Below are 20161 nucleotides of genomic sequence, written 5' to 3'. Positions count from 1 at the left end.
CCGAAAATAGTAATAATAATACAAAAGAGAAACTATTTAACAAAAGAAAAGTATGGACAGCTTCAGCTTATCAATATATATTATAATACATTTTCATAAAACAATAAATGTATAAAGTTAAAAAATAATCATTTCATATACAGTGGAATATATATCTACTTTTAGAAAAAGTTTCTTTAACCTTTATTTATTTATTAGCTATATTTAAAATTAAAATTATCCGATGTTCAGATTGTCTCTAAATTATACAGGACTTTTTTTTTTTTATGGTTGACTAGTAGTAATAAGTAAATATATATATTTTTTTCCTGCTGAAAGAATGCATAAAGAAGAAAGCTAAAATATTAATTGTGATGAATGAATATTAAAATAACTGCCTCACTGTTTATTTTTGCTGTCTATAGATTGTAACACACGGCACATGAAACACGATGGAGGATGATGTAGAAATTGCCATTGTTGGCATTGGATGCCATTTTCCTGGAGGTAGGCTAACATTATTTTTCATTATTTGTTCATGCTATGATTTTGGCCTTAATAGTATTTACACTGTATGTTCTCCTGTATTTTAGGCGAGGGGCTTGAAAACTTCTGGCGAGTCCTCCTTCATGGAGAGAACTGTACAGTTCAGATCCCGGACGACAGGTTTAAGCTCTCTCAATGGTACGACCCAGACGAGAGTAAGGCCGGGAAGACGCACACGGCTAAAGCAGCGCTCATCGATGGGTACGTCTTCAGTTCATGTAGTCGGCTATTTTGGTTTGAATGTAAATATATTTTTTTTAATCAGGACTAGTATCCTCATAGTAAGTTTATATGATTCACACCAAACGTTTTCAACATGATGCCAAGAGAGTGAAGATGTTGGATGTAGAACATCTCAAACGGTGTTGCCATGGTGAGGGATTAACGTAGGTAACAGGAAGGGTCTCATATCTTCTCAACAATTATACATCTTTTATTATGATATAAAACAATACAAATATTAGAAATAAAAACCTTTTTTTCAGTTAAAGTATGTGGAAGTTAGTGTTAATTTTAAATTCTGATTTAGTTTTAGTCTTAGTCTTTTGAAATATTTAAGTCATCTGAATTTAAATTTAGTCGACGAAATACAATACAAGATTTGAATGATCTACAGTAGATATAAATCAAGTAAAATTCTGTTGACTAAAATCTTTTACAATAAAAGTTTAGTTAAATTGTAATTGTTAATTTTGACGTGTAGCGCATGCCAACTCGTGTCCCGCCGGGTAGATCAGCACGTTACAGTTTAAACATGTGCATCTTCCTCAAACGCAGGACTTCATTCTGACGGGATCTCCTCCCAGATCGTCCCTACCAAACATTTTCATCTAGTTTTTATGTGTTGATGAAAATGTTAAAATATTTTTGTCATAGTTTTAGTCATTTAAAAATTTAAATAAAAGGTTATCGTCTCGTTTTTGTCTGTAAAAAAAATAACACTGGTGTAAGTAAAAAAAATGGCAGATTAGTGCTATCTGGTTGAATAAATAAAAAAAACATTTCATACATATTATAACAGCATTTGCTAAGAACATTATTCAGGCATCATTACATTTATTTCGACATTATCAAATTCTAAAATCTGTCACAGTGTAGAATTGTATTTATTAATTTATTGAAATGTTGAATCTTCCGACTTAATTTACTGGTAAACACTCTGAGCATTTGATCTCTCTCTCTCTCTCTCTCTCTCTCTCTCTCTCTCTCTCTCTCTGTGTGTGTGTGTGAGCAGGGATGGGCAGTATTTCAGATACATGTATTTAAAATAAGTATTTGAAATACAAAATACTATTTTGTAAAATAGTACAAAATATTTGTAGATTTTTTTTTCTAAAAAAATCAAATGTAATTTGTATTTAAATACATTTAAGATGAGTATTTTTGTATTTTCAAAATACATACAATACTTTTTGCCAGTCGAAAAACCTGTTTTGCCTGTTTGTCAGGGTTCTGATCTCGTGCATTAACTAGTTCAGAGTCAGCCTCTGCCCCCAGTGTGGAAAAGCGTGAATCGATGGAACATTTACTGAATCTAAATTAATTCTAATAAATTTTAGATACACTTTCTAATTTTAATAAACGTATAGAAACAAATAAACTTTACATAAAATAAACATAAAATTACTTAAAAAGCATTGGACTACCTGCAAAAAAAAAAAAAAAAACTCAAAAGAGTTTGAAATTCGGTTTTTGCTGTGGAATCAAAACTGATATTGAGAATTGTGAAACCATGATGTATATTGTTACTGAGATTTTGGTCATATCGCCTCTCCATATTCTTTGCTAGATAGCAGAAAATGATCCAACAGTTTTACATACAGTATTAATTTTTTTACTACATTGTAACCTGATTGTCGAGTTCACGCGCATAGGTTTAATATTACTACTTTGGACTTCCACCGAAAACAGGATGTAAATACAGGTATGTGCGCTGGCTGAATTAACATTACTTTTATTGATATCTTTCACATCTACTGCAGTCAGATTCACTCGTGTTCACTCTGAAGGAATCACTCACATGACCTGTGCACTTGTAATGACACATCAAGGATGTTAAGAGGCTAAAAGCAGGTTTAAAACTTGCCCAATTGAAGTCAACAGGGTGCAAATTTTAAAAAGAGGATAACACGGTGTAGGCAACACCGATTGTTGTCGTTGTTCTCTGTATAGACAGCACTCCAAATTTACAAAAAAATGAGCTCAATGTTAAAATTGACCGGAGTTCTCCTTTAAGCCGTGCCTGAAAAACCTAAGAAAGTTTGCAGGAACTTTAGACCTGTGTAAAACGTATTGTATGTAGTGCTTGGGCTTGGGTGTAACTGAGGGGCTCTATAGCGCCACCAAATGCAGGCTGTGGTCGGGATGTAGTTTCTCCGATATGCACACTCAGTGTGGTCAAGTTCACTTGGTTTTATCTGACTCCACCCAACAGAAAGTCAACCATGTTGGATGGAATGTGCGATTTTTTTTTTCACACAGTTTTGAGGGACTTACCATATGGCGCTATTTTAATGCCATTATTGTAACGCAAGAGCACTTCCATGTAATGTGTGAGCACGAATCTATCCCCTCGCACACGGATTGCTCCCGCTCAAAACTGGACACGCACTCTCCAATACACAGTGCTGTCTTACGAACCGCCTCTCCTCTGGCTCAGATGCTCAAACTGTGTCCTGTGCACTCACGAATCTTCCCATGTTCTTTCACTAGACATTCATTATCTTCGCTTCTGGATTAAACATTGTCAAAAGTTATCAACCAATCAGAATAGACTTTCAACTTCTGGAATTTTTGCGAAAATCAAAGACAGATCTATAATTTCTTTACAATTAAATAATCTTTAATAATATTAATCAAACATATCTTGAAAATAGCTCGGAATGAGGTGCTTGGATGATTTGTTTGGAAGTAAAATAATGGCAAATGTTTCTGAAACAAAAAAGCCTGTTGAATTGCACTACTTGAAAAAATATGCATTGCATTAACCCTGCTTGCATTTTAATGCATTATATTTTCAGGGCTTGCAATTTAATGGGCTGAAATTCAACATGGTTGTATTTAATCTGTGCATATTTCAATTCAAAACATTTCACACACGTTTTCATTATTAAAAAATCAATAATCCATATTCACCTTTCAGACTGCACTTCCAAAATATGCATTATGTTTAAAAATACAACCTATAATATTTGACAGGCAATTTTCGGTCCATTTTATTTCGCTTCCACAAATTCAGTGGTTCAAATTCGACAGAAAATTCAACATTTGCCGATCTACTGAAACTGAACAGGCAGACCAGGCTGCTCCTTGAACAGAGGGCGACTGAAGCGCGTACTTGTTGCACGTTAATGTTTTTTGCTTTTTCTGAAACGCACAGAGAGAAAAAAAACAGTTTTTGTAACCGCGCGCACACCTATTTATTTTTACTTTGATTTGTCATCGCATTCGTTTCTTTGCTAGATCTTCTCATGTCTGCTCATGCTAGTTAACATTAGTCCACTCCCATGTATTTAATATGTTTTTTTTTCTCACAAACGTATAACTTTTGGAAGAGCAATTTGATTACCATATGCAGTTTTAATAAAGTTGATTTAACTAACCTTCTATGTCATTTTAGATCTTCACAGTGTACACTTGCAGGTGTTGATTATAATTAATTTAATTTGCTGTTAGGCCGATAAATAATAATAAGGATAAACAATATTTTAAAAAGTATATAATTATCTAAATTAAAAAATTAACCACAAAACATAACGTGCTAAATGGGGGATATCTATATCTAGCATAAAAAAAAACCAGAACGCTATCTCTCAGTTGCTGAATGTAAACGTTGCTACAGCCCTGTCGCGTCTTACAATTCTACGTTGTTTCAATGTTGCGACGTTGCCATAGCAGAAATGCAACGTTCCACAGACGTTGCCACAACTTAAATGTGTTTGCTGGGTCTCTCTCTCTCTATATATTACTAGAGTTGGTAATCAACCAGAATAATACTTTTACCACCGGGGATGTGCATTTGCTGTCTTTTACCTCTAAGAGGCGCTACAATCAAAGACTTTGAAAAGTGTCAGTTTATTCTCTCTATTACGTAATCTGGTAGCAGACAAATTCAAGTGAAACATTTTATTTAAACGACAATACTGAAATTACAGTACAAATTTAGAACTGAAACAAATATAGGCTTCTATTATTGCATCAAATTTAAGTAAAGTAGGCTAAACGTTAACATTGTGTGCCCAGTTTTTCTATAAAGGCTCTGCATAGGCATTATACTTTGTGTTATTCTAATTTGTTAGTATATGTATTAACTGAAACAACAGTGAAATAAATTAAACAAAATTTATTCACAGAATTTCTTCGCTGTATTCTTGCTTTTTGCTCGCTGGTTTCTCTCTAGAGCTCCCCCTACAGCTTCGGAATAGATATCTGACAACACTGTCGAAAAACTCATTGGCGACTCTCAGACACCAGAGGCTATAGATCAACGACATCAAAGCAGACGGGACATTCTTTAAAACGTCGTCTTCATTCGGGTTCGAACAGCGAGAGGGAGCGCAATAATGACAGTATTTTAGCAGATTTTTTTGCCGTAAAGCAATTCGTAACATCTCGAGACCTGATATCACGCGATACTTCCTGACGCTGAGGTCGGCGGCTTTTCGGCTCACAGGCGCTCGGGGGGTGCGAGACGACCACCATTCAACCCGAAAAAAGTCATATAACCATTTCAATGACTCCGAAGCTGTTCGGTTGAGGTAGTTCACCTTTAATTTAAACATTGTCAGGACTTGCTAACCAATGTTAGTAGGAAACAGTTGTAAGAATTAAATAGGCTTACAGTTGGTTGTTATGGTTAACATCATTTTTTATTTTGTTTTATTTTTTAATAAATAATGAAAACATTTCAACATAAAACATTGTAATAGAAAAATTTTACATCAAAAAGGCTTTGCATGAGTGTAAGATGTTAAGCTTTCAGACGATATTCTGTGGTCAACGCTACAACATGTGTCTCGCCGCGCTTCAAGCGGTCCGAGTTCGAAACGCAGCTCTATGAACAGTTTCCATGATTTTGTCTCTAGTTGTCGAAAATAACTTTTGAAATGTGCATTTATTGATTCGAAACACTTTTCAGAGCTTTGTTATTCATTGTCTGACGTTTTTATTAATTGGCGTTTAGACGATAACATTGACGCCTACATGCAGTTAACCGATGTTGGCCGACAGCGTTTACGTTTTAGCGTTCTTGATGCTTAAATAGGTAACAGTTTATTAAAATCAAGCGTTTCATTTAATTATCAGCAGTGTTGGGGCTAGTTACTCAAAAAAGTAATATATTACATATTACATATTACTCTCAAAAATAGTAATGCCTTACTTTACTTTATTACTCCCTGGACAAAGTAACTAGTTATATTACTAGTTATATTACTAGTTACATTTTTTTTTTCTTAATTACTCTATAATTGCCTGAGATGCATCAGATGGAGGGAGAACATACAAAGGAGGAGTGTTCTTTAGGGTCTTTATTACGCCAACAACAGACTGGCACTGTCTAGCACAAATAACTACAAACAACTGTACTTGTACTTGCCGTTGTTGACGCTTCCATTTTTCCCCATCTGTCCCAATAATATCTGTCTGCAGAGCCGCAGAGCCACAGTTTCACCCCAGCAGTTTTACCCGCGCATGCGCAGTTTCAGGTTGTAATTCAAGCCCTATAAATAGTCATTTATATGCAAAATTGTCTATAAAACACAACCGGTCTTCCGACCTTTTACTATATGCGCGAGGGAGAGAGAGCAATACAGCGCTCGTGTTGTTTGAAGGCGGTGAGAGTGAACGGGCTGCGCGCGCGCATCCGGGGCACTATATTTTTTTTCCCAGGATGGTAGGGGAAGACTCATGAATATTCATTAGGGAAGTCATCCCTGATTGGCCTTAACTGCCGCGTGCCGACCAATCGGTGATGGTAAATGATACCTCGTGCCAAACCCAGACCAATCACTGTTCCATTCACGCCCTCCTCCCCTTCCCTTCTGTTCTCTGTGTTGTGTGCCTTGTGTGTGATGAAGGTGCTACTGGCAAATGTAACGCAAGTAACTAGCTCGGGAAAACTGTAATAATATTACTATTTTCAGACGAGTAATGCCTTACACTACTAGTTACTGAAAAAAGTAATATTATTACAGTAACGCGTTACTTTGTAACGCATTACACCCAACACTGATTATCAGTGTCACATTACAACATAAATGTGCTATTCCAGTAGAGCCGCTGTTGCGCTGCACAGACGACAAAACCCGAAGGTGATGTTGAAGGAGATCATCAGACAATTGCACCAGAAAATTGTAATAATATTAGCTCAAAGGGGAAATATTAATAATAATCCATAATTACCAATTATGATTAATTATTAATATTTTGGTCAGTTAATTAGATTAACTTTGAGGTAAGCCAAATTAATATTACAATCAATTAATCAGTTCCAACAAACTCTTTGATTATTCATTTATTCTAAGGAAAATGTATTGTTCATGGTCACTGAAAAATAATTATTCCTTATGTACAGCAATTAGCATGTAGCAAGATCAAAATCGTAAAAGGGACTTTGTATGCAAACAGAGGATCAGAAACCAAATTCATAATTGTGCACAAGTTTTATTAACTAAATCACAAACATAACTAACACTAAACAAACATAAATACATTCATACATCCATACATACATGCATAGGTAAATGGGTGAGTGATGTGGAACCGGAAACAGGAAATAGAACTATGGAATACGATCTATTTCAGTATGGAAAGAAATGAAAGAACCATCAGCTTATTTCATAGCAATCTCATCAAAGAATACTTGCATGGCAGTTGCAATCGTGGAAAATTCTTGGATTGGATTGGATTCGTTGATTGGGTCTATGGCCTTGAAGAAAAGCATGGTGGCTTCGAGCACATGGCTGTTGTGAGTCGAAGCCTGCTGTCCTGGCTTGAAGACCAGGAGTGGATCGTTGAGTCAGTGATGGTAAAGTTGCAGTTGTTTTCTAGATTGAAGAAAAGTCTGACTCCCTTTTTGAAGTATGAAAGCATGGCAGGCATTGCTCAGGCCCAAGTGGGGGGGGAGGGGTCCAGCCCCTCCCCCAGTAACAGCAGAAGCTGCCTTGTTGTCGGATGAGAAGCGTTGAGAAGAGAGAGAGGCAGGACTAACGGAAGGGCCTTTTAAAGCTTAACCAAAAGGCACGCCTTGAACCAATCAGAAACAGGGAATTTCTGGCGGGAGTTTCCTTTGTGGGAAAGATTTACAACGCTGTCTCAAGCCCTCTTTTTCTGTTCATTAATACTCAGCTAGATATAACAAATCCACACTGCATTCTAAGAGAAGGTGATGTACATCAAAGCGTGAGTTATCAAATGAGGATTAATTTGATAGGAGCCATGATACAGGTAAAGTTACAATGTTGTATAATAAAATACATACTATGGTGTATACATAATAGGACACAAAACATCACAATCATTCACACAGTTTCTGGGATCCACGTTCATTTCTAGATCAGTTAGTTTCTGATTAATGCAGCGAAGTTTGCATGGAAGATTGTTTCTGTCCCCCCATTGTCTCTCTCTTACACATGCAGCCACATACCTTTTGGTCGTAAACCCCCCTGTGTTTCCTGTAACAAGACACCATCCTGCCAGTGTGTTAGCATCATTTGGGATGTTAAGTTTTGGTGAAAGTTTCACAGTGAGTTTGCTGGATTATTCATCAAATAAATGAATTGCGTGTGTCCGATTGGTCCAGACGCTACAAAATGAAGATGATGAAGCTCGTCTTTAATCTGCTAAATTACAGTTTTGTGAATCATTCACGAAACTGAGACGACTGACAGTGATACCCGGCCATAGCAACGAAAGAACATTTTCAAAACAGATCCATAGGCCTACATTAAACAACTCCAAAAAAACTATAGAAAATACAAAAAATAATAGACTTATTAAATAGTATTGTTTTCAATATAAAAACCAATGAAATTAAAACCCCATCCTACATTTCAAGGTTTAAATAAAGAGTGGGGACAGTTTTTATTTTAAACACAGGATCGAGGGACTCATCCCTTTGCGAGGCAAAATGACAAATATAGAACCGTATTCTTCCGACATGCTAAATTGCTATTGCCAAAGATATAATAGTACAAAGCAACATAAATTTAGAACAATTGTTTTTCTTTGCCTCTCTCTCGCAGACACACTGGATCTCGTTTTAGCAAGTTTCTTTTGTCTCCTTCACTGCGCGTGCCGGGTCTCTCTCGATATTAAATGTTTCAGGATAGAAACACATCATACATCTAATAGAACTCTATATGTCACGTGTCAACAATGACGGAAAAAAAAAACAACTAACAAATTATTTAGCCATTGTTGCTTAAAAGAAACGGGAATGCCTTGTTGAATTCAACCGTACAATAAAACGAGTTTGATCGCGAATTAAAGAGCTCTGTGTCTGCTGATCGCGTGTTTCGTCAACAGTTCATGTTTAGATAAGGTCAGATTGTTGATAATCACACACACTGCTCAAACATTGTAAAACTATACAAAAACAGTTGAAACCACTGGATTGAACACTCCAAATTAAAAATAATATATGAAATCCTTTAAATACATAAGGATTTAAATAATAAGATATAGGGCCTATTTGGACACATCGAGAGATATATCCTGAAAGGAACGTTGCCTGCTCTTTAAAATAAATCTGTATCATCAGGCTGGCTATCAGACACCCTCCATGTGAAAAAGGGGCGATAAACACCTTTATTGTCTCGCACCCTCAAGATAAAGCCACTGAACTGCCCCTGCAAACACAGGCTCTCTGAGAGGAGAGGAGTGTCTGAGACAAAGAGAAGTCGCTATTAAACGATTATTATAATTTTATATAAATATAAAACCAGTCCTAATTGAAAGATACCAAGTTGACAAAAAGATTGAATCCAATATTGGGTGATAATATAGCACAATGCGATATTTATAAGCAATTTTTTGTATGCTGGTCATTTTTAATAATAATAATAATAATAATTCATTACATTTATATAGCGCTTTTCTAGGTACTCAAAGCGCTTTACATGAAAGGGGGAATCTCCTCAACCACCACCAATGTGTAGCATCCACTTGGATGATGCGACGGCAGCCATATTGCGCCAGAACGCCCACCACACACCAGCTTACTGGTGGAGAGGAGACAGTGATGAAGCCAATCAGTATATATGGGGATGGTTAGGAGGCCATGATGGATAGAGGCCAAGGGGCAAATTTGGCCAGGATGCCGGGGTTACACCCCTACTCTTTTTCGAAGGACATCCTGGGATTTTTAACGACCACAGAGAGTCAGGACCTCGGTTTAACGTCTCATCCGAAGGACGGGGGATTTTTGACCGGGAACACCTCAAGTGACTGTGCCATTTTGTACAAAATAAAAGCATTTAAAAAAAACAAACACCCTAATTAAACATTAAAGCACATTTGAGTGATAAACAGAGCAATTTTTCTTCATATTGTATTTAATATTGTGAAAATTATTCATAAATAAAGCTTTTTTTACTCAAATTAGATGCCTACTCCCAGATAAATGAGGCCTGCGATTAATCAGATGCAAATAGATATATAAAACCAGTCCTTATTGAAAGAGAACAAGTTGACAAAAAGATTTTGGGTGATAATATAGCATGATGAGATATTTATAAGCCATTTTTTGTAGGCCGGGAACACAAGAAGTGTAACAAGGTGACAAAACCCCTCCTAAAAAAGTACGAAAATTTTCAAAAAACATTTGAGAAGTAGTTATACCCTTTGTGAACAAAGTCACTAAGCTTCAGTCCAACGGGATAACATTAACTTAGCCTGGCCAACGTCAGACCAAGTCTCATTTGAGACTTGTTCTGGGAACCACATGTTCATTTTCTCGTATTTGAGGCGTGGTTTACGAATTTCCCAGAACCGTTTATTGGGCGCTATGAATGTCTATCAAATATGCCTATATGTAGCTCATAGCCAATCGCTTCAATTATACCAGATGACGTATGTAGAGTGAAAGAAATTCGACGAGGAAAAAGACGATGGGTCAAAGATTTATTTGTACACGATGGCGTTTAGCGAATATTACCGTTTGTGCAAGATAAACATGAGGGTAGAAGGTAACGTTGAGTCTGATGCCATGTTGGATCCATAGATATAAACAAACTGCTTTGGTGTCGTCATCGTCTTGCTGCTCCCTCCCCGTTCTGTGATTGGTTCCCTTTTTCAGGGGAAAATCTGGTCCATGGTTAACATTAACTAGTATTTTCGGGAAAAATTAAATCTTCTCCGGGTCAAAATGATCTGAACACAGCCTGAGGGTTAATAATAAAATTATTACTTTATAACATGCAGTTTCAACTCCACCAAATCTTTGTTTGTTTCATTGTTATACAGTAAATGTCAATAGCTCTTGTTTTGATTTTTCCATGTTTGTTGTAGGCTTATTTGGAAATTACCATAGTTGTAGTATTTCATCCTTACTGTTAATTGACACCAGCCACACTTACGTTTCAAATTGCGACAATTGCTGCTGTTTTGCAAAATGTCCCTTTGCGGCGGTCATTTCGTGAATGACTTTGAAATGAGAAATAATTTTTGCCGCGGTGACTTTTGCCCCAGCGGCTAGTGTGGCGGTTAATAGGCATTCTGGTTGACTACCTACTATATATATATATAATTCATTAATTCACACTACTTTATCTCTGTGTCTGATTCAAAGCGGGCAGATTGTTTGATCTGACAAAAGCAGTAACTGACTAAAATAACTGTCAGTTTTACCCTTCCAGTCAAATATTGCACTGAAAACATAAATAACAGCTTTAAAGGAGTTGTATGTAAATTTATGACTGTCCTAAAGCACAAAAATACAATAATATGGTTGAAGATATTCATAAAAACATTGTAAGTGCACATACTTTAACACTTTGCACCGTGCAGTTCCTTGCCTCCGTGTTGTGCATAAAAATGCATTAAAATGTAATGCACAGCTAGCCGTGGATTATCCCTGTTTAATTAAAAGGTACCAGAATACAGGAAATTATGGAAGCTTGTTTCCGCCACTGAATAAAACATTTTAAAAGATAATTGCGACTTTTTATCTCACAATTGCGAGTTTACATCTCGCAATTCTGACTTTATTTCTCAGAATTGCGAGATATAAAGTCAGAATTGCGTGTTTTAAAGTCGCAATTGCGTGTTATAAAGTCAGAATTCTGAGATATAAAGTCAGAATTGCGTGTTATAAAGTCAGAATTCTGACTTTTTTTCTCGCAATTGCGACTTTATATCACGCAATTCTGACTTTATGTCTCAGAATTCTGACTTTATATCTCAGAATTCTGACTTTATATCACGCAATTGGGAGATATAAAGTCAGAATTGCATGATATAAAGTCGCAATTGCGTGTTATAAAGTCAGAATTCTGAGATATAAAGTCAGAATTGCGTGTTATAAAGTCAGAATTCTGACTTTTTTTCTCGCAATTGCGACTTTATATCACGCAATTCTGACTTTATATCTCAGAATTCTGACTTTATATCTCAGAATTCTGACTTTATATCACGCAATTGGGAGATATAAAGTCAGAATTGCATGATATAAAGTCGCAATTGCGTGTTATAAAGTCAGAATTGTGAGATATAAACTATTCTGAGGTAAAAAAAAAAAAAAGTCCGTCTTTTTTTCCCCCCTTAGAATTGGACTTTATATCTCACAATTCTGAGAAAATATGTCAGAATTGCGAGATATAAACTCGCAATTATGTGTTATAAAGTCAGAATTGCGTGATATAAAGTCAGAATTCTGAGATATAAAGTCAGAATTGCGTGATATAAAGTCGCAATTGCGAGAAAAAAAGTCAGAATTCTGACTTTATAAGACGCAATTGCGACTTTATATCTCGCAATTCTGACTTTATATCTCAGAATTCTGACTTTATATCACGCAATTCTGACTTTATATCTCAGAATTCTGACTTTATTTCACGCAATTCTGACTTTATATCTCGCAATTCTGAGAAATAAAGTCAGAATTGCGAGATGTAAACTCGCAATTGTGAGATAAAAAGTCGCAATTATCTTTTTTTTTTTTTTTTTGTGGCGGAAACAAGCTTCCATAGGAAATAGCATCTAGACCAGCAAAAAAAATTCTGGGGGAGGACCCCCCCCCCCACACACACACACACATTTTTTTGCTTCCGACACCCATGCTTTCATGCTATTTTTATAGGGTAAGGGATAGGGTTGTTGTTAGGGTTAATGTGGGTTTATCCCATACAGTGAAAGTGCACTAACTTTCAAAGTATCATCATGTTCCGCTGAAGAAAATAATTCATACAGGTTTGGAATAACATCACGTGAGGATGAGGGATGATGGAATTGTTCTCTTTGGGTGAACTATTTCTGTAGGATCTGAACTCCAAAAAGCAATAACCCCATCATCATTTACCTTTTATTCTCTGTAGCTTGAATGAGTTTGACTACAAGTTCTTCGGCATCAATAATACTGAAACAATCACCATGGACCCTCAGCACAAACTTTTGTTGCAGTGCACCTACAGGGCCCTAGAGGATGCTGGGATACCAATGGAAAAGGCCAGTGGAACACGCACAGGAGTATTTTTGGGTAATATATGAGCTAATATAAGATACATTAAAAAAAGTTTCTTTTGGTGTCTTTAAGCAAGTAAAAAAGTATATGCACTAACTGCATGGGAAGTACCTTCGGAGCAACCTCTGGTTAAGATTCATTGCTAAATAGCACATACATTTTCTCAGTTTTTCCCGCTATTCAAAAGAGGGATCTAACTTGTCCTGACCCCAATATGTGCACTTGTGCTTTAACTCATTTGTGTCACAGCACAAACAGCACACAAGGTGTCCACAGCTAAGGGCTGGTGACATAAATGTTGCTTGTCCGAGCCCTGCAACTGTTGTTGCTTTAAGCAAGGCACTTAACCTTAGGTTGCCTTGTAATAAGAATACAGTAATTGACTATGGACAAAAGCATATTGCCAGCTAACATGTCTAACATGTTTTTTGTTTGCTTGTTTTTCAGGACTCATGAACAGAGACTTTGAGCTGGCAAATGTGAGGAATAATACGAAATACATAGACCACACCAATGGCACTGGCTCTGCAATGAGCATAGCTGCCAATCGCATCTCATACATCTTCAACTTCACTGGACCCTCACTGACCATTGACTGTGCCTGCTCCTCATCCCTCGTCGCCCTCCACTTAGCTTGTCAAGCCATAAAACAAGGTAGTCTTCAAAAATATATGTATGTAAACCATGTGGATGAATTGATTTGCACATTTTAAGAATCCATATACTGTATATTGTATGTGTACTAATATACAGTACTGCACAAATTACATTAGATGCTTCATGTTTTAAGTATGTTTTGCCTTTGAATTAATCAAACAAATGATTAGCCATTAGGCTCCCCCTATCCCCCTAAGTTGTGTGGTTATCTGTATTCAACAGGAGATTGTGACATGGCCTTGTGTGGCGGTGTGACCTGTATATTGGAGCCGACCATTTTTGTGACTCTCTCCAAGGCAAAAATGATCTCCTCTGATGGAACGAGTAAACCTTTCAGCAGCAAAGCAGACGGATATGGCAGAGGTGAAGGATGCGGGGTCGTTTTATTAAAGCCTCTGAAAAAAGTAAATAAAAAGATTGTCTCATATAAACACAACACAATGACAGCAATGTACCTAATGATAAACTACTGCAAGAAACACCCATGTGCTGTCTGTATTTTGACAGGCTTTTGAAGACCATGATCATATTTGGGGTATCATCAGCAAAACTGCAGTAAATCAAGATGGCCACACCGTTAGTCCAATCACCAAACCATCCATGGTACAGCAGGAGGAGCTGCTTAGAAAAATCTACTCAACAGAGACTGATCTGACTAATGTTCAGTACATTGAGGCTCATGGGACTGGGACTCCAGTTGGAGATCCAATAGAGGCAAGTAGCATCTCAAAAGTCATTGCCAAAGCAAGACCTCAAAAGTTAGGGCCACTCATCATTGGTTCTGTTAAAAGCAATATTGGACACACAGAATCTGCCGCAGGTGTTGCAGGGCTCATAAAGGTTGTTTTGATGATGCATCATGAAACCATAGTGCCATCATTGTTCTACTCATTGGAAAACTCCAGCATAGACACTGAATCTCTCAATATCAAAATCCCAACCACAGCAGAAAAATGGATAAGTGACCGCAGATCAGGGAGGTGTGCAGGAATCAATAACTTTGGGTTTGGTGGAACAAATGCACATGCAATTGTCAGACAATATGTGCAGTCAGAAAAGCCAAAAGCTCAGCTGAGAAGCAAATCCCATCAGTATTTTGTGGTCTCTGCAGCCTCCGAAAAATCCACAAAAAATATTATTAAAGATATGGCAGAACAGATCAGCAAAGGGAAAATATCAGATCTACAGTCTTTACTGTACACATCTGCATGTAGAAGAAGTCACTTGAAACACAAATACAGAAAAGTATTTCAAATATCATCATTGGAAGACCTGAAAGAGAAACTTACTGCTTCTGTGGAGAAAAAGCTTGCACCGTCAAAGACAGACCCCAAGCTAGTTTTTGTGTTTTGCGGCAATGGTGTTACCTATCAGGGTATGTGCAAGCAGCTCCTAAAACAAGAGCCAGTTTTCAGAGAGGAAATCGTTAAGATTGAAACTCTGTTGCAAAGCTATAGAAGTTTGAATCTGATGGAGATGCTGGAAAGTGAATCTGAGAAAAGTACAGAGCCGTCTGATCCAAAGATTGTCCAGCCTCTTCTGTTCGCTATTCAGGTTGCTGTTGTCAAACTCCTGAAACACTGGGGCATCAGTCCTGATGCTGTTTTGGGGCACTCTATTGGAGAAGTTGCTGCAGCTCATTGTTCTGGTTTGCTGTCACTTGAAGATGCAGTGAAAGTCATCCACTATCGCAGTTCTCTACAAAGCACTGTGACGGGAGGGAAGATGCTGGTAGTCAGTAATATGGCTGTTTCTGAAGTCTTGAAAATTATTCCATCTTATTCAGGGAGGGTTTGTCTGGCTGCTTATAACAGCCCTCAGTCCTGCACCCTTTCAGGAGATGCAGATGACATTGACAGGCTGCAACAGAATTTGAGCAACTCAGCCAGAGGAAAAGATTTGTTCATTCGCATTTTAGATGTACCTGCAGCATACCACAGTCACAAGATGGATCCCATTTTATCCAAAGTGGAACAGAGTATAGGCTCATTGCAGGCACATAATTTGGAGACAGAATTGTTCTCAACAGTGACAGGTGTTAGTTTGTGTTCCTCAGATTTTATTACTGGTGAATATTGGGCAAAGAATATCAGAGAGCCAGTTGAATTTGAACAAGCTGTAAGGTCTGCAGCTAAAAACAATAGGAGTGTGATATTTGTTGAAATTGGTCCAAGAAGATCTTTGCAGAGGTACATCACTGAGACTCTGGGAAATGACTTCACTGTGATCCCCTCAGTGCAGCCTGATAAAGATCATGAGACCATGCTTGCAGTTGTTTCCAGACTGTTTGAGCTTGGGATCAAAGTGGACTGGGAAGTGTTCTACAAAGGTTTTGAGGCTGAACCAGTTCCCTACCCACGATACCAGTTTGATGATGTGAAGAGAGATGTCTTCCCTTCATATATGCAGTTGATCAGTCCCACTGGCAACCATCCAGTAGTTACACAAATGGGTACAGACAGTTCAGTGTTTAGCTGTGATTTATCCTCTGAATCAGTGGCCTTCCTGCAGCACCACAATCACAGTGGGGTTGCCATCATTCCCGGGGCATTTTATGTAGAGTTGGGTTTAGCAACTTACATGGTATATGCAAAGCCTAAAGTCCTACTAAGTTCTCTGCAGCTCAGCATAACATTCCAGAGTCCATTCGTTTTCACCCAGAATGCCCCAGATATAAAAGTCCAGCTGCAACAGTCTGACCATGTGGCTGATAACACATGCAACTTCAAAATACACTCTACTTCTGCAGTCTATGCGTTTGGCACAGTAGAAGCAAAACCAGGTAGAAGTCCTGAAGAACAGTTCATTTCATTAGACTGTATTTTCAAAAGATGCACATCCCACATGACTAATGAAGAACTCTACAATAATCTAAGTCAAACAGGATTTGAGTATGAATCTGTCTTCAGAAATAATGCAGATGTTTATTGTGGGGAAGAATACAGAGAGGCTATATCTATTGTGAAGATCCCAAAGGAATTACTGCCTCAATTACATGACTATCACCTTCACCCTGTGGTCTTGGATTACGTCATGCAACTTGTTCTTGCAACTATAGTGGGTGTATCAACAAGACCTCAATTTCCTTCACAAATAGAAAGCCTGACTGTTTTTGAACCATTGCAAGAGGAGATGGTTGTTTATCTGAGAGCAGTTCATATGGGAGAAGATGATTTTGACATTTGTGGCTGCTTAGCCAATAAACAGGGTAGGGTGTTGGTTGAACTGAGGCATGTGAAGATCAGAATGCTAGGAAGTCGTTCCCATGTAGTCGAGGAGTACTTCTACCATAACAATTTCAGTATCATCTCTGAAGATGCCACATTTGATACACCAATTAAGGCACTGGTCTTTTCTGACCAGGTAGGAATTTCTGAAGCTTTGCAACAGTACTTGGACCCAACATCTAGATATGTGTCTTCTTCATACAGTAACACACTGTTAGAAGATGGAGTTGAACTTCTTTTGTCAAAACTGAACATTTCAAATGTAAAGAAAAACTTCCAGGAAATTTTGTTCATGTGGGGTGATGCAGACCTATCCTCTCTTGAATCAGAGCAGGTCTTGGACAGTGTGGCAGGGTGTTGTGAGATTTTCCGAAAGCTTGTCACATATCTCAGGGCACTTCATTTCCCAGGCGATATCAGAGTAATAACCTATAGGTGCTCTGAGAGCTTAGTGGAGCACATAAACCCTGGGTTTGTTCTGTCAGGCATGACAAGAGCATGTGTAGCTGAGCTGCCAGAACATTCCTTCCAGCTGATTGACATGGGCTCTGATACTTTTGAAGACATCAAAGCTCTGGTTCAGGTCCTCAGATCATACCCCTGTAACAAATATCCAGAGCTAGTAGTGAATGAGGGCAAAATTCTCAAGCCTGAAATCAACCACACACCTTTGCCAACCATGGCAATCTCTTCAAGAAACGTCCACATGTTGCAAAATGAAGACTTCATTTTGCAAACATCTGACCCATATATAATGGCAAATCTCTCAGCAAAAAATATGGATAATCATACTGAACTGAATCAAGGAAAACACATTGAGCTTCACCTCAGTAAAATCTGTGTTCATTCATCAGATTACTTTCCAGTCAGCATTTCTGACCTGAAGTATGGCCAGACATTGTATTGGAACAAGCACACAACTGAAAACCATAAGCTCTTGGCCCTTGACTTCAGTGGCACTGTCACAGCTGTGGGTAAAGATGTCAGAGAATTTAAAGTCGGTGATCATGTTGTGTCTTGTTTCCCTGTGGCTGCCACATCTAAAGTAGTTCTCCCAGCAGCTGTTTGCTGCAAAGCAGAAATGCTTTCATTCCTGAATGACGTGCCTTGTGTCTCTTATATGGTTCTGGCTTGGGAGATCCTGCATGAGTCTTTACCCAAAGCTAAAGAGAAATGGAAACTGGGAATTTTCTCCACTGTTCCTGACTCAGCTTTGATGAAAGTGTTAATTACTATTGCGAACAGATCAGGTTGGAATGTCAGAGTGAGCACCCAGGCTGATCAGCTGTCTTGTGATTTTAGTGAGGTTGTGGGAGCTATTCTTCTACCTCCTTGTAATGTAGAAATCGCTGAAATAGCTAGTAGTGTTAGTGGCATCAAAGACATTGTTCTTGTCTATGACAACCAGACAGAATTTCCATTCAATACTACAACATTCCGAGGTACAAATGAGGAAGTCCGCTTTCATGCCCTCCTCATGTCCCAGATAATGCAAAAAGGGTCTCTGCAAATGCAAATGCCACACATCTACAGTTGGCTGAACTCCATGCACTTGGACAGAAAGTCCTTATATTTGGATGCAAAAGCTAATCAAAGAGTGAAATCTCAAGACACTGATCTTCTGTCTGTAAAAGAATCTGAATCATACTTCAGATGCCAGATCATACCCATTATCATCCTGAACAGTGAAGACAAGCACCAGCTGTCTGACATTCCAGTAATGGCCAAACAGAGTCTATTCAAGAAAAATGCTGTCTATATTGTCACAGGTGGTTTAACAGGGTTGGGCTTTGAGACTGTAAAGTTTATTGCTCAGAAAGGAGGAGGGAACATTGCCATTCTGTCTAGGAGTAATCCAAACCCTCAGATGCAACAAGAGATTAGTCAGGTCAGTAGTGATTGGGGCTCTGTCATTAAGTCTCTGCCATGTGATGTTTCTGTATCTGAGCAAGTGGACCAGACAGTTGTTAACATTGGAAAACTATTTCCATCCAGTCCCATCAAAGGTGTGTTTCACAGTGTGGTTGTCCTGCATGATGGGCTGATTGAACGTCTTGACAAATCTCTTTATGAGAAAGTCATGAGGCCAAAAGTAAACGGAGTGATTAACCTTCACCGTGCTACCATTCAGTGCAATCTGGATTACTTTGTGTGCTATTCCTCCATCTCAGCCTTCATTGGGAATGCCTCACAATCTAATTATGCTGCGGCTAATACATTCATGGACACTTTCTGTCAGTATCGCAGAAACATTGGGCTTTCTGGACAGTCCATTAATTGGGGGGCTTTGAATCTTGGTCTTTTGTTGAACAAAGTCCATATCCATAGATTTCTGGAGGCAAGGGGAATCATTCTTTTGGAGATTCCAGAAATCCATGAAAGTCTTGAGCAGTGCCTCTGGATCAACAAACCTCAACAGGTTGTATGCAGATTCAATTTAAAAAACAACTGGAATAACATTCTCAGTCAGAACAAATCACTGAAGGTACGCTTGTTCAAAATAGGAGAGGAAGCCATCATTAAGACTGGAGTGAACATTTCTAGACCTGAACAACCCATGACATCATCCTCACCACGTGATTATCTGAGGTTCATGATTAGTGAAACGACTGGTGTTGAGATGGATGAGCTGAATGATGATGTTCATCTTTTTGATTTAGGCATTGACTCAATGTTAGCCATGACTCTGCAGAATAGTATCTTCAGTGATAGAGGTGTGAATGTCCCTCTAGTGACTCTTCTGGATCCAAATAGCACACTGGCAACTGTTATCAAAGTCCTGGAGGAGAATTGTGTTGACGAATATCAGAGTGAAGATGAGAGAAATTCCACATACTTATAATGGTGATTTGTATTGAAGGGGGTGGATTGGAATCCACTGCTGCTTCAATGTATATGTGATGAGTGATTATCATCAAGGTATTAATCAATATTTTTCCTTCTAAATATCACATGAGTTGAATGACTTCTCTGGAGATTTTATTTTGTTATTGAAATTACCAGTGTGATTACTGAAATTTTATTTTCATGTATTCTTTTTAATGTCAGTATTTGATATTTGAGTGTAGTAACA

General features: G+C 37.9%; 1 protein-coding gene across 1 annotated transcript; it reads left to right on the top strand.

The window, feature by feature from the left end:
* Window positions 1-431: 431 nt before the first annotated feature.
* LOC308691536 (mycocerosic acid synthase-like polyketide synthase) lies at window positions 432-19930 on the top strand (the record flags this gene model as incomplete). Its single annotated transcript, XM_081366885.1, has 6 exons — window positions 432-486; window positions 573-726; window positions 13059-13219; window positions 13652-13858; window positions 14084-14265; window positions 14369-19930. 6 exons carry the CDS (start codon window positions 432-434, stop codon window positions 19928-19930), a joined length of 6321 nt encoding a protein of 2106 aa, XP_081223011.1.
* Between the last annotated feature and the right edge of the window lie 231 nt (window positions 19931-20161).

Source organism: Scardinius erythrophthalmus (assembly GCF_964197995.2).
Source record: "Scardinius erythrophthalmus genome assembly, chromosome: 1".
In the NCBI taxonomy this organism is placed as follows: Eukaryota; Metazoa; Chordata; class Actinopteri; order Cypriniformes; family Leuciscidae; genus Scardinius; species Scardinius erythrophthalmus.
This window is presented reverse-complemented; position numbering and strand designations above follow the sequence as displayed.